This window comes from Thunnus albacares, chromosome 4 (genome assembly GCF_914725855.1).
Source record: "Thunnus albacares chromosome 4, fThuAlb1.1, whole genome shotgun sequence".
In the NCBI taxonomy this organism is placed as follows: Eukaryota; Metazoa; Chordata; class Actinopteri; order Scombriformes; family Scombridae; genus Thunnus; species Thunnus albacares.
Genome location: NC_058109.1, coordinates 23,669,581 through 23,685,018, shown reverse-complemented (window position 1 = coordinate 23,685,018; position 15,438 = coordinate 23,669,581). Strand labels below are relative to the sequence as shown.

The 15,438-nt window shown below is 38.5% G+C and overlaps 2 protein-coding genes across 7 annotated transcripts in view; both read left to right on the top strand.

The window, feature by feature from the left end:
* The first annotated feature begins 1,337 nt into the window (after nt 1-1,337).
* On the top strand, nt 1,338-7,838 carry tmem183a (transmembrane protein 183A). 2 transcript variants are annotated; one of them, XM_044348202.1, is made up of 8 exons: nt 1,338-1,554; nt 1,877-1,966; nt 2,081-2,251; nt 2,365-2,524; nt 3,118-3,298; nt 3,739-3,819; nt 3,930-4,082; nt 5,150-7,838. In XM_044348202.1, the coding sequence occupies exons 1-8, from the start codon at nt 1,491-1,493 to the stop codon at nt 5,327-5,329; spliced, it is 1,080 nt and encodes a 359-aa protein (XP_044204137.1). In that variant the 5' UTR covers nt 1,338-1,490; the 3' UTR covers nt 5,330-7,838. The 2 variants fall into 2 exon arrangements, with proteins under 2 accessions (XP_044204137.1, XP_044204136.1); XM_044348201.1 differs by having other exon boundaries at nt 3,927-4,082.
* Nucleotides 7,839-8,733: 895 nt separating this feature from the next.
* tfeb (transcription factor EB) overlaps nt 8,734-15,438 on the top strand; it is a 35,483-nt gene continuing 28,778 nt past the window's right edge. For 2 of the 5 annotated variants that reach the window (XM_044348196.1, XM_044348193.1), the window contains exon 1: nt 8,734-8,993. The gene's annotated coding sequence lies outside the window, so the exon portion shown is untranslated. Of the gene's footprint in view, nt 8,994-9,600; nt 9,683-15,438 lie in introns of all 5 variants that reach the window. The other 3 variants (XM_044348198.1, XM_044348200.1, XM_044348195.1) reach the window with 2 other exon arrangements.

Here is a 15,438-nt window from a genome sequence, read left to right as displayed (position 1 = left end):
TGCTGAGGAACCATTTCATGGCTCTTGTAAACTGTGAAGTCGGACTGGCAGCGGGCTCTACAGGGATACACAGAAAAGCTAGTGCTCTTCCTTCAGATAACAAGCCTTCAGTTTTAGTGGATGCCTGGACAATCTGCTGACAAGTCACTGAATTCTTTATTGAATGAAGGCCAACTTTAAACTCAAACGGGCCGCAGGATCTCAGCCAGTCACTGTGAGTAGTTTTGCCAGATGACCCCTCAGCCTGAGTGACAAAATAAATCAATATAAATACATGTTCAAATTAAAAAAGAGGAGAAATAGATGCGTGACTGGAGTCCATAGTTACAGACAGCTACTCATATGATATTGTATGATTTGATAAATGACAAAGTTGACCTTGTGCCCCATCTCTTCCAACTGTTTATCTGAGCTCTTATGTGTCTTCTCCTGGATTTGTATGCAAAATCAGTGAAACTTTGAAAATTAATTACTCAATTCAAAGTCAAAGCCAAAAGTTAATGAGCAGTACTTAACAATAATTTAATGTTACTCAAGAAATAAGTTGATGAGAAATCAAGTCCAATTGGCAACACTCAGAAACTGTAGAAAAAAGTCCCACACTGTCATGTGAAACGGATACCCTAGGATTTGCAGCAAAGACCAAATTCCTAGATTTTATTTTTTAATGTGGCATAAACAATAATATAAATCAATTAAGCACTAACTAACTTTTGTAATACAAAATATTAACAATGAACCAAGAAATAAAATACTTTCACATACTAGGTATATAAAAAGCATTCTGGAAAGTGGCCTGGTTCCTTCATGGTATGTTAGGGACTTGAATTGAAATTAATAATCGACAAGAACAATCACATTCAAAACACAATAACATATAAACAAAAATAAGAGCAAACAGAGGAAACAAAGTGCCAGAGAATGAACATATAGCATAAAACAACACCCTAACCCTAAAATAATATAAAGAAGGGGGACAAGATAAATAAATGAAATACGTAAATAAATAAATGAAGGGGTACAGATTTACATCCAAGTGATTTCGGTCAAAAATGTAGGGTATAGGTTTTAAAAATTGTTTGGCTCTTTGTGGCTTAATTATTTTGCAGTTTAACTAAAGAGCTGTAATAGAGCTGAATGTCATTTAGAAGCAGATCAAAGTTGGGTTTTAAATTGGTCCATTTCATGTTATGCATATGTAATTTGTCGAAAATTACAAAAAGTTGAATTAAAAAGTGATCAGAAACAGTTGAATCGCTCGCACTGACCAGCAGATGGCAGTATAAAGCAGCTGATGAAAAAAAACAACCTCTACAACGATAATCTCGCGTTACTTGCACTAACACGTCATTCCATGATGGCTGAAGATCCTGGCGGAACATTTTTCAATTTCTCTGTCATTTTTCTTTCTTTCTCGCTACCTCAGCTTGCCATAGAGACATGGCAGGACTCACAACCCCGTTAAGCGTCCACAAATCGTTAGTGTCGACATGCCCAAGAAAGGGAACCGAAAACGGCTGAAATTTAGGGCCGGAGGCATTTGTTCGGAATCAGGTAACGTTAGGTTTACATTAACGTTTACATTAGCCAACAAGCTAACCCGCCCACTGTTAGCGCTCAACAGTGGGGTTATAAACGTTTTTACCCAAAGTTTACAACGTCGAATATGAATCATTTGACTAAACTGGTGTACTACATTACATTAAAAGTGTGGAGCTATGGTCACTTATTTTGAGTCTTTTCTAATGTTAGAAATTAAGAGCCAAAAGATCCAGTTGAATTGAACGCTAAGTCATGTGAGAAATGTAATGATTGCTGATATGTTTTAAAGAAATTCACCACCAAACCTTAAAGAACCTGATTGTTTTATTCCTAGTGACCGTTGCTGATTATGCTGATGCCGATCCAGCCGTTGTGAAGTCGGGGAGGATGAAAAAAGCTGTTGCAAATGCAGTTGAAAAAGAAGGTAAACTTTGATGAAGTACAGTCTGACAGTTATATAGCGTTAACATAATATATGTAATATTAATGAACTGAGATTACGGTGTCATTAGGCTCATATTAACATTGTGTGTTTCAGTAAAATTACTCTGTGGCCTGGAAGCATCTCAGGGTGCTGTAGAAGAGGTCCTCTCGTCTGCAGTGAGTGTCATAGCAGACGCTTTGGACAGCAGTGATGACCTAGACCCCGAAGAAGAGGAAGAAAGTGAAACTAAAGTGGCTCACAAGAAGAAAAACAAGAGACGAAAGGGTATTATTTGTAACCTATTTTGGAGCATGCAAATGGAGAAAAATGAGTCAAACACGGAGGACTTGCACAGGACTTACATGAACATTTACTGTGATGTTTGTATGTTTTCACAGCAAGCAGTGAGAGCAGTGACGGGGCAGAGTATCCAGTGGACATTTGGTTAGTGCTCTCCTCTTATATTCGGCCTGAGGATGTGTGCACGTTTGCACTAATCTGTAGGAGTGCCTGGACGGTCACTTGCACTGCAGTTTTTTGGACCAGGCTCTACAGAAGGTGAGATGGCTTTATTGATCATTTCTGTGCTGTCAGTGGTGAACATATTGGTACAGATCAGCCTAGCACTTCTCTTTTTTGCACAAGCAGGAAGTTACAATGAAGTTAAACAGGAATACCTGTAAGACTTCAAGGCCCAATTTAGAAACAATGAATTAATAGTAGTGATGATTATGTACTTCACTTGAGTTTCAGTTGATTTGGAGCTAACACATTTAGTTGATTGACAGAAAAGTAGCAATTATTTTCATAATAAATTCATTGTTTCAATCATTTTTCAAGCAAAAAATGTAATTAAAATGTGCTATATTGAGATAGGTATCGTTATTGGGATATGAGATTTTGGTCATATCGCCCAGGCCTAGCATCCATGAACTCATTTTACGTTTTTTTTTTAAAACAATGTAGACATAATTTCACACTTTCAGGATGTGAAATACTGTATACAGTATGATAATTTTCTGTTAAAATGAGGATGATCAATGTTTGTTAGGACAAAATGTCATGGATGTGGTTCAGAAGTAAGAGTAAACTGACATAATGTATTATTTATGTTTTCTTTCCCTCTCACTTTCTGTCTCTCCCTTTCAAAGGCACTACAAGATCGATGTTGATCTGCCAGTTCGTCTACTGCCTGAATCTATTGACAGGATGCACTGTCTAAGGGCCCGTGTGATTCGCTCCCTTTTCCATTTGTATGAGCCGTTCAGCTTACGTGTCTCCAAAATTCCTGCCCTGCCAGAATCCACGCCCACAACCCTGCTCAACTCCAAGGTAAATGAACATGTGTACTCAGTCACCTGTAATGTCAGAGCTATTGAAGTTTTGTTTTTATTTCATTTCTGCTACTAATTTGATATCTGAATGGTACGTAATTGGCTCATATTTAAGAGCTCAGCTTTTTTCATGTGAACTTACTCATGGTTGCATAGAAAAACTCAGTGTTAACCAAGCCTGTAGATAACCAGAATTGTAATGTCAGCTATTTAGGATTTCCAGTGTTTGGCTTAGTGAAGCCAGGTAGCTCGAAGAGGGCCGGACTAAGATAAACTCTCTTCATGTTACAGGAACATAGTGTAGAGTTTGGTTGGGCTGAAAACTTGTAGACTTGACCCTCCATGGCACTTGTTTAATCCCTCCAGGTTAAAATAGGAGAGATGTATTTCACATTTTTGTGTAGAAGTGGACATAATTCTTAATTTTTCCTTTTGCAGTGTTTATTGTTCTGGGTCAAGAAGGTGTCAGGGACTCGGCCAGAGGCATTGTGGGAGTTCAACTTCAAGTTTATACAGGAGGTAACAGCTTTCTTCAAAACCAACTGCATCCCAATATGTTAACCAAAATTGATATTGGCTTATTGTGACTGTGGTTTTTTATATTTCTCTGGTCATCTCCATCCCAGCAGGGACACAGTAAGAATGGTACTGCCAAGTCCTTGCACATGCCCAGTCAATACAAAGATGTCCACACAAACCCAGACTCTGGCTGCTACGTGCTTCAAGTCACCACACTCAACTTCATTTTCACCCCTGTGGTTATGGGCATGACGCTCACCCTGGTTAGTACAATAACTCTGGGTTTTTTGGTTGGCACTACTTTATTGGTGGAGATCTTAAAGCATTTTAAAAAATACCTGTGTTGATGAAAATAGATAATCAAAAAAAAAAAGGAACATTTTAATATTTGTGGGAATTAATGTTGACATGTGCCATTTGAGGATGTTTTTTACTGAGTGGAAATAAGTATGTTGTGCCTAAATGACCAAAAGTTATGACTACACAACCAGCCACTGGTGTCTTTTGGTTTTATTAAATGACACATTCTGCAACTCTGCCATCAATCCCTGGCAATGCCACATTCAAGTGATGCCAAAGATGAGATAGAGCTTTTTATGTTTGTAGAAAACTGTCTGTGTGATAAATTACGAACTAGATACAGTAAAAGCTGTAAGTCTTGACAAAATCCTTGAGATATTAAGTTGGTGTTGTTTGAATCAGCTTTATCAGAGTCAGCATTAAGATCTAAGAGGACAAGGACAGACCAGCAAAGCTGTGTCTGCTCTGTTTTAATCTACTGTGATTTTTCAGAGATCTCTTATCTAATCATTTAGTCTGTTAGCTGTTCATAAATGTCTCCTTCTAGGATTTTTTATCTCTAAAAGTTGCTAGGATTGATATGCCAGGTTTTTGGAGAAGGGCTTAAAATGTGATGGAACAAGGCCAGAGATTAGTAAAGAGTTAAATGGCAAGAACACTGGAGCAAGCTTTAGCAATAAAATCTTTTAAGAAGTCTGGTCAGGGGGATACCCAGTGAGCTGGACGTTGAAGCTACATTCCACAAAAAGAAGTCTGAGGTCTCGGCCACATAAAAGCCCTCTATTAGGAAAGTTAAGGCCAGTCTTAGTTGAATCAAGTTACAAAACACCCAGACTCTCCCTACTCACATGTTTGCTAGACACACAAATGACTGTATTTTGATGACTTTTGCCAATAGTCTGCTTGGCCTATGTTGTCTTCTGCAATAATAATCTTTTGATCTGACCATGGACTGATGAAAAAAATAAACGGCAATAGCTCCTTATTGCCTCTTCTAATCTGCGCTACTCTGTCTCTGTCTTTGTCATAGTTCACAATCAACGTCAGCACAGACATGCGCCACCACCGCGTTCGTCTGGTGTTCCAGGACTCACCGATCCCGCGGGGGAAGAAAAGAGGGGATCAGGGTGGGATTCAGGTGGTGTTGGATCCCGTACACAGTGTGAAGCTCATGGACTGGTGGCATCCACAGTACCCCTTCTCGACTTAAACATAAGCGTCTTGCCCTCTCGGATCTTACTACAGCAGAACATCTCAGCAAGAACCCTGCCGTCATTTCATCCCACTCGCCCAACAGAAATATGATATTGGATGATCCTGCAGAACCCTTGATTACATTCACTGACAGTGTTTCTGCACATTCACATTTTTGAACATTCGTCTGTGATAGTTAAAATAGTTAAAGTTAGGAAACGAAAACACTTGAACTTGAAATTGGGGATTCATTGTTGGATAATGCAGAAAGCCAATATTTATTATTGGCCTAAGATGGGACACAAACCTCACCTTTCAGTGTCAAAATCAATCACATTGCATGTCTGTCCCCGACACTGTTTCCTGCTGCGTTATTTAAACATCACAGTTCTTCCTGCATTGGTACTGGATGTAAATTGTGTACTGCAGAATCGTCCAATATGAACATTATTCCTATAGCTGGTCATTAATACAAATCCATATCCACATAGTACCTCCTAGCCCCTAGAGATACCTGGGGCCAGATGCATAGAGCTCAAACTTTGTGTATGCACAAAGACAGAAATATGCATACACATCGTTTAGGTCCGATTTCTATAAAGCCATGTGAATGCATTGTTCTATTTCATGAGGCTCAGTCCCTGTGGAAGTGGTCGCATGTGCACAAGCCCATTTCCACTCTCACAGTTAGTCATAAATGGATGGTGACACACCCTTAGCTGTCTGGCATACAAGTAATTTGGTCTGCTCCAACACTTATTAGACTTGTCATTGAAAAGGCCGGGCAAAGAAAGAAGTGCAATTTTACAGATTGTGTTGCAACAAAGCCAGAACAGCTCTCATTAGGAAAGACTTATGCACGCCTGTGGCTATTTATATCGCCCAAATCATTGCATGTACTGGGAAATCTCAGTCATTGTAGTTAAAAATCAGAGAAATGATCAATGATTGATTTATAGCGATCAGACTTTACAAAGTGCTTCACAATTAAGGATAAAAATGAAAACCTCATTAACACAGGGAATGTGTAAATATAAAGAATGAAATTCATGAAATGATTTAAAATCAAGTTTATAAATGCACCTTTTATTTATATTTTACAGATCACAAAAAGACTGCAAAAAGAATTACAATGAATTTGGTCTTATATGTTTCAAAAAACTGTTCATATGCCTGGTCTGAAGTATTTGTAAGGTGCACACTGCACATTTTCCTTACATAAGTGGGAAATGGCATATGCATGGCTTTTGTGTGTTCACATCATTTATACATGTGGCCCCTGGAATCTCTCCTCATCTTCAGCAGTTCCTTATTGAAAACATGCAGAGGGCTTTGTAATATGAAAAACAAAAAAAATGGCATGATAACAAAGAAAATCATTATCTGAAACAGACATTGACATTTGTGTAGTAAATGTTAAGTACACTGGACTGCATAATAGTGGAAAGTCAGTTTCAGATGGCATTCCCAAGCATTCCAGAAATCCTTCTGGGAGAAATCTCACTTAAACATTGTTTGCAAAAAACAATTCAAAGTCAAATTTTCCCCCACAATGATTTAGTAATATATATTTCACAATATATAAAATACTGCGATGTGATTACAGTGATAGTTGATAAATGTTTATATATTGCCCAGCCCTACATACATGGCAGAGAGGATCATGTGTATTTGGAGCTACCAGTTGCATAAAAAGATTTAAAAGTTTGTTATTTCTCCTACACAGACATGTGTGACACATTTTCTAGAAGAGTTTTTGAAACTTGGATTAACAGGGTTGAACATTTGTACTGTTGTCCCCTGGTTGTTTTATGCTCACTTGAAAAAGTTAATCTAAAATATTTTTGATTTGCGTTGGTTTGAATTTTGACAATGTTGCATCAACAGAGTTGTATTATCTTTTTAAAACCATGTTTTGTTTTTTCTTCAATGTATTTAATTTCAGGCAGCCTCACTTAGTATTATGTGAATATTAATGACACTGCTCTGCATTGAAGGGGCCAAAGAGATGATTTACCTCAGATGTCATCCACTCATCTGCTGATTTGGGCAGCGTTTCTTTTCTTTCAAATGTTTCTTGGCTAAAAACACTTTGATTGTCTCCTTTTTGATTGTGTTAGCCATGTCCTCAACTGCCACCTGTGAAATATTAGTGTTAAAAGTGGTCTGTCTTTTACATATTGAATGTGAGTAGAATCATACCAATCTCATGCTTGATCATGAAGTGCTATGGAGAGAGAGAGCTACCATTGACATTGATTTCCATTTTTTTTTTCCATCGGACATAGTCAGAATCATTTAACCTGGATTTGCTTGCAGATATAGATATAATGTGACATTTCTGTTCATTTGATTAACCACACACAGTGTAGACTTGTAGAAACAAAAAGCTAGTTGATGGCAATACCCCATAGCAGAAGACACTTGGATGTTCTGGTTAGCAGCAGTTGATTTTTTTCTAGTGGGTGGTCATTTTTGTCAGATAAGAATTTACTGCACTGAAATAAAGACAGAAACTGCCCATCTGAAAGCCTCCAGTCATCTGTCATAGAACATTACTTGTATTTTGCTTCCCTCTTGTGGTAATATTTGGTACTGTGTTTTGAACACAGTATCCAGTTATCCACAGAAGCTGGTTTTCTAGCAGTCTTGGATCCAGGAGCATGAATGCTTGTTTTGCTGTTATGGTATTTATGCCAGTGAACTTGCTGTATACTTGACACAAAAATGTAAGACACCTGGACCACTAATCCCTGAAAAACATCTGTCAAGATTATCAACTGTATTAGGTGGTGTTTAAAATACACAAGGATACACCTAGCCCTCCTATGCAATGTCAGTACCTTAATAGAAGTGTTAATTTGGGAACTAAAGATGGACTAACAATGCGTGGTCCCTGTGATTACAGGAGGTGCACACAATATGTGGACCTCCTCTGCAATCTAATATATAAAATCACAAACCATGGCCTCAAAAATACCAGATTTAGACAGTCTTCACTAGAATTTTAACATTTTAGGTAAACTATGACTTTAAATGAAAACTTGTTAGGAGTCAGTGTTATTAGATGTATTGTGCAGGTTTGTATGAATAGTGTGCCCCTGGGTCCTAACATTGATAGATTAACAGCGACTAAGCTACATAATCATAATGTAAAACTGCAGTCTCACAATAAAACAGAGCGAGAAAATAAGCATCTCAATAGCTGACAGTAAAAACGATAAAGGCTCAGCTCCCCTCTTTAAACGTGTGGGTCTTGGTTTTGGCTAAAGTTAGAGGGCCTCTTAAAACTCATCTGCAGTCAACAGGCGTCACGTCATCGCCTTAAAATACCGGCGAGTGTTGCGAATATGAGAAAACTTCATTTCCCATAAACCCATTAGCGCGTTGCCATTGGCGGCGGCACAGGTGACCGCAGACGTTCTGAGTTGTGACAACATCTCGACGGTCTAAACGACAACAAATTAGCCTCCGAGGTGCAGGCGGGTGTGCGTAGCGTAGCAGTCTGTGGAAATACAGAGACGCTTAAAACTCTTAGAGGTTTTTTTTTCTTGAACACGACCTTTTTTTCCTCTGAGAGTGTCTGACAAGTTTGGTATTAACAGAGCGCCTGAGAGAAGTGGGCACGCACTTTTCCTGAACCTGACTCCTCACTTCGTTCTGTCTGACCTTCACAGCGGGTAAGTGATATTTCACCACCGCCACTGAAGTGTTACTCCTTAAAAAAACACCACCACCTCTGGAAAACACCACCAGCTTAACATTTTAAGTGCATATTTCTTGCTTTTACGTACAAAGTTTTGTGATTAATTTGAGCTGTTTGAGCTAAGTGAATAAGGTAAAAGTAGCCAATTTGTCCATGCAAATAAACGCATGATTTACGTCTTGTAGTTTTCAATTAAATGTTGCAAAAATCATTGCACAAGAACTAAATATACATGTATGTATTGTTCATGAGACATGTAGGCTAGCAATGCATGCTTATTGCTATGCTTCATCCTTAAACTCTACATGCAAGTTGATCAAGATTTTGTTTCATGTGAATTTTTTTATGAATCTGAGTAGAGTAAGTGCACACAGAGAAAGACATTTACTAGCATTTAACTATAACTAATGAGCAAAATAGTCAAAACATTGTCTTCACATGCCATAAGATGCAATTATTTCATTCGAGTTTTACAAAAATAAAGAATAATTTAATTTAAATAAATAATGCAGTTTGTCTTTTTGCTGGGAACCAATGAGTTAAACTTTAATGTACAACTTTCCCCTTTTCATTGTCATCAGGGAGTCTCTGCTGAGAGCTGCCCCTCTTGCCATTTATAAGCAGTAGTCAGGCCAGTATCAGTAACAACACCTCAGCCTCGGGGTATGCTGCTATGTATAAGCTGTGACTTTCTAAACTGTACCGACTGTAATACTCTGCTGCTTATTCAAGTACTTTGGCTGAAAGTCCTGCGCAGTGCCAACACTAAAATAATGAAGGCACCACCGACCATTTATGTCCTCTTTGTCCCCTCTCTGCAGTGGGCTTAATTTACATACCATGTGTTTATTATTAGTGTGCGCGCGGGTAGAATGGAGGCTACAACTGGTTATGTCTGCTATCACAGTGATGCAATGTCAACATATTATTCCAGAAATGACATATGACAGATCTGTTGCATTTAGCTGTGATTTCAATGGGAACTATGTGTTTTGTTTTACTGTTGAATATGGTCAAATAGTTTGACCATATTCAACAACTTGCAGTGCAAGTTGCAGTAAAACGTGTGGTATTTGTACATTAATCCATCTGTATTTAACTATATCAAGCATGGTTATCATCATTTTTGCCATACCAAATTATTAACCATGGTCAGTTTATATTTGAAGATTTACACTCATATGAGAGTGAATGAAAAAAAGTGCTTTAAGGACAGACCAGACTGCTTTTGTCTTCTTAAGTTTACCTTCGGTGAAGGTCTAACTCTGAGGCTTGTAGGCTGCCCTACATGTCTCCTTACCACCTAACAATACACCAATAATGTGTTTGACATTAAACTCTGGTCCCTGGCCCTTGACCTCTCTGCCTGGTCTCTGTGATTATCTGTACCATTCTCCAGAGGACACAATAAGGTTCAAAGGTCAGAACAGAAAGGTCTCAACTGGTCTGATAGCTTTTAACTGATGTGAAAACCTTTTCCTCAAGCTTGTGCTTACGGACATGACTTGTCTACTTTCATTCTTAGTGCATTTCCCAGAAATGTCCCCTAGACTGCTTATGATGTCAGTTGGTAGAAATAGGAAATCAAGAGTTCAACTGTCCCACTGAACTAGGCATAAGTATGATTATGAAATAGATTTTGGAAGGTAGATTTTAATTTATGAACAATATAAAAGGGAAGAAATATTAGAAAAAATTGCACAGGATCACTGAGTTCAGTCAACCACATGGACGTTTTTTGTATTTTGGTGACACTGGTATGTTTCTATATTGGTTTGATACACCATACAGACAGAAATGTGATACGAAAGGACACGAGAACTACCATGTCTTTGTAGCTCCACTGTTGTTCACTGTTATGGAGACACACAGCAGCGCAGACAGATGGGCGTGCACATGCATGGGAGAGGGTTCAGCTGCAGGTCTGAGGAAAACTGTGTTTTAATGCATCAGATTCATTTGTGAGGCCGGCTGGGCACATTCATATGTAGAATATTCACTCATTTCATATGTAACACACTTGCAGACACTCAGTGGATGTGTTGTTGTTGTTGTTGTTGTGGATGTGCGTTTGGGTCGTACTTTGAGTATTTTTCACACTACATTGATATAGAATTGTAGCATGTGAGTTCAGTGTACATAGTACAGTTATGTCATCACACTGTTAAACCTGAATTACCATTCTCCTGGAAAGACACAAAAACTCTCCTCCACTATCTGTTTCTCTTTTTCATCGTCTTCATCTGCCTCTCCCTCGTTTCTGTGAATCCATTCATGAAAAAATTTCCATTGCGTAACCTGATCAGAAAGATAGATCTACTGTACTGCAACACTGGCACATAGTTTAGCTGTAACCGTAACACTTATAGCCTGATCAATACTGGACTTTTGAGGCTGTTACTGATATAGATATTTGTGAGTTTTAAAATTCTGATAACAATTTATTGGCTGATTGTAATATGTTATAACATAAACAAACAATCTTGATATGGATCCCTTATTGTTAATTTTATTTTTTTTAAAGGAATTATGATAAAGATGCATACTGAGTAAGACATTTTACAGTTGAGTTCCCTGTTTAGCGTCGTCGGGTAAGGCTAACTCGTTGCAACTTTGGAGCTAACCCCCTTCACTTTTCCAGCAGTTGGGGAAACAACAGACGTAACTTTTCTTGGTCTTGAGAAGCTGCAGCATTTAATTAACTGAAACACTGTGGTCTATACTGTAGATTTACTGCCAGACTGACAAGTTACTGCTAACCTTTTCCTCTGCTCAGCTTGCTCGCACACACTTAACCACTCAGTTGCTACGCACACACATTACGTACTGCCTTATTCCTTATGGCAACTACAACGAGTTTCCCAGGCAACAACACAAATTTTGACTCTCGTTTCGGAACAGCGCTGCACAGAGATGCCCCAAACATTATTGATTTCCAAATTAATGGATATTTGGCATTATTTTTGGCATTAAAAAAATGTTTTTTTGGCCTGGCGGGGGTCCTTGTTGGGCTGGCGGGCTGCCAGGGAAACATATAGGGAAATATAGGGAAACACTCAAGTTATCTGTGTAGTTGCTGTAGACCTTTATCTGTACTTAACTCACTCCATCTCTAATTTTTAAAACAAGTGTGTTTACAATGGTGTGTTGAAAATGAGACAGAGGCACATAGAGGAGTCAGTGGGGTTATGGAGTACACGCAGTATGAAGGGTCAGGGGTCAGTAAACACACTGATCTGTGAGGTCATTGTCAGCAAGGTGACAGGTCACTGGCCAGTATGTGGAGCAGTGGTGGTGCCTGACAGACTAATCGCACTCTCTCCAATAGCACAGCTGCAGCCTGCTCAGATGGCCATCAATGGAAAAGAGTCAAGTATCAAGCAGTGAAACATTTACAATTTCATTTAGCGTCTGCTAAATGAAATTGTAAATTTTAAATCTCAGGAGAGGTGGCCATTTTGACTAACTGTTCTAATTAAATTACTATAACTATACTGGAGCATTCCTCTTGCTTGGCTTGTGTTTGTGGGTGTATGTATGTGTATGAATGTGTGACACATACAAACTGATCACCTCGTCACAGTGCACAAATTAGCGCAAGCATGTGTGCTATGTATATGGAAAAGTGTGTTTGTGGTCATATTTTCAGCCTCATTGGACTCATGTCCGCTTGTAAGTGTTGGTGATGGGGTTAATTTTCTTCAGGTAAACAGAAGCACCCGTACACACACACACACACACACACACACACACACACACACACACACACACACACACACACACACACACACACATCCACACTGGCCAGGTTGAATGGATGTACTCTAGTGTGAAAGAGCATCAGGTGTGTGTAAACACAGCTTCATCCGTTTGCCATATGGACAGATCTCCCCTGACCTGGACAGCTTTGTGACTGGACAAGGAAAAGGTGTTGTATGAGAAACTCTCTCAATGATAAACTGGATTTCCCTTAGAAACAAAACAGAAAGAAAGACAGAAAGGCCAAAGTGCAGTAAAGTTTTGTCACCAAAGGTCGGACTTTTTCTTGAAAACCACTGGAATGACAGTCTGACATGTGATATATGACAACATGACCCATGATCTATCAGAGGTGAGTGTGGGTGGGATGTTTTGGGGCATGTGCTGAATGTGTGACTACACTTCCTCATCTTAGCTTCATTCCACTGTCTCATATCCTCTTTTGACTGATAAACAGTAGTGACAGTCTTAAGTTGCCTCTGTTTTCTGTAAGAATGGTGCCTCAGCTGCATCTGTGAAACACATATTGCCCTGTTGTGTATATTTGGACAATTTGCTTGTTAGTATGAACTGCAGGAGTCGGCTGTAGTTTGCTGTTGTAGCTCTCTGCAAGTTTAGCTTTCTCAAAGGATGTCAGAGTTATATTTTTATCTCCTTACAAAGATTTTTAGCACCACCTATAAACACCACCTCAAATGGTGAGGTCATGACTGTCTGGTAAAACAGATGTTAACTGTAACAAATGACCAAATCTTAGTTTAGGTCTAATTTTAAAGAAAATTAAACTGCAAGGCTAAGACGTTAAGATAAAGGTTTTGTCTGCTTATATTTAACCCCATTTTCAAGATCTTTCTGTTTTACTGGTCAGAACTGCCCTTGATCAACCTCAACTGATCACACTTTCTTATTCACAAGAAACTGTTTCTCATATGAACTCTGCTGCCTGTTCCCTTAATATTATGCCCTCTAGGCTCCTTAAACAGGTTTTGCACAATGACATTCCTAGTATTCTTTCTATTGCTAGTAGTTTTTAGACTAATTGCAATAGAAATTGAAACTGAAAGGTTTTTCTCTCCACAACATTTTCTATCCATTCCTGTCTGGTTTTAGGGCTTTGCATACAACAGAATCAGATCTTATGAGGAAGTTAAATTTCCTACTGATGACTTACTACACGACTGTGCGATCATACTCATCTTGAATATCATGTCTGCCTTTGTTTAGGTAGACCACGACTTACTGACTGTCTTCAGCATATAGCTAGTATCAGTGCTACAGCCCTTCTACTGTTTTTTACCTTCAATGATGTAAACTGCACCTTTTTGGTTAACATGTGAAGTTTTTAGCCACAATAGCAGTGTGGGTCTAGGGATGTCGGTCTTTTGGTCTACCACTTTGGTCTAGACTGAAATATCTCATCATCAACTGGACTGATTGAGGAGGCATTTTGTACAGGCATTCATGGTCCCCAGAGGATGAATCTTACTGATGTTGGTGATTTTTCCATTTAGCATCACCATGAGGTTTGTAGTTTTGAGTAAAACGTCTTGACAGCTATTGGGTGGATTGCCAAAATGAGGGACAGACATTCATGCTCCTCTCAAGGTGAATTATAATCACTTTGGTGATCCTTTGGCTTTTGATCTTGTGCTATCATCAGGTCAAAATTTTAATGTGTTGAATAATTTGGTTTATGAGCAAATACCTGTGTAGCTAATGACATTCCCATCTGTAGCTTGTCTTTGCTAAAATGATCAGCTAGTTCAAAGCACTGCTGTGTCTAAGTATAGCCTCACAGAGCAGCTAGCATGGCTGTTGACTCTTAGCCTTGTATATCTAGGAGCTAGATATGCAGAGCTAGATATGCAGAGCTAGGAACACACAAGACTCTACTTTAGGTTCTCATTACCTAATGTTTGTTTATAAGATCCTGAAATGCTTGGCCCCTTCATATATCTCTGATGTTTTACTACTCCGTGTTCTTCAGATCACTCCAGGTAATTTGATCTAAGGCTGCATGCTGTTCCTCTGGTGAAGGGTAATAAGGATCATAATCTTGCTGTGATTCAGAGACTGTGGAATAACCTTGCCTTAACATCGGGTCTGCCTTCACTATTGACACTCTTGAATCTAGCCTTTGTACATATCTCTATCTTTAAGACCATCTTCATTGAAAATACCATATTTTGTTCCTGTTTTAGTTTTTTATCCGCATTAGTCCATAATTTTCCATCCCAGAAATTAGCCTTTGTTAACAAGTTGCATTTATGACTCTTAATCAAATCACTATTTTATGTTATTTTGTTCCAATTATTTGTTGTTATTTATTCCAGAAACACTTGTGCGGCAATTGCCTTTAATTAAATAAAAGAAGAAATAGAAGAGGAAATTTAACCTTTTGCACTTTCACAATAAGCATTTTTATGTACTGTAAATGTTTTACACGTTTTCTGAGATGGATGGTTACTTTTGCAGACATTTATCATAGATACAAGATTCAAACATTGTTATATCTTAAGTACATCATATTAGTGGCTATTTTCACTAAAATTAAACTAAAACTACAATTAAAATCAACTAAAATTAAGATTTATTCTCACTTTCCAGCAGGTGCTCTTCTCTCCTTTCACAGTTTAGGATTAGTAATTCTGAAAACTACA

What these genes read in the sequence shown, in the direction of transcription:
- tmem183a (XM_044348201.1), top strand. Translation starts at nt 1,491, where the DNA reads ATGCCCAAGAAAGGGAACCGAAAACGGCTGAAATTTAGGGCCGGAGGC. An exon ending in AGGCATTTGTTCGGAATCAG is followed by an intron (nt 1,555 to 1,876) that starts GTAACGTTAGGT and finishes TTTTATTCCTAG; the next exon opens with TGACCGTTGCTGATTATGCT. An exon ending in AAATGCAGTTGAAAAAGAAG is followed by an intron (nt 1,967 to 2,080) that starts GTAAACTTTGAT and finishes TGTGTGTTTCAG; the next exon opens with TAAAATTACTCTGTGGCCTG.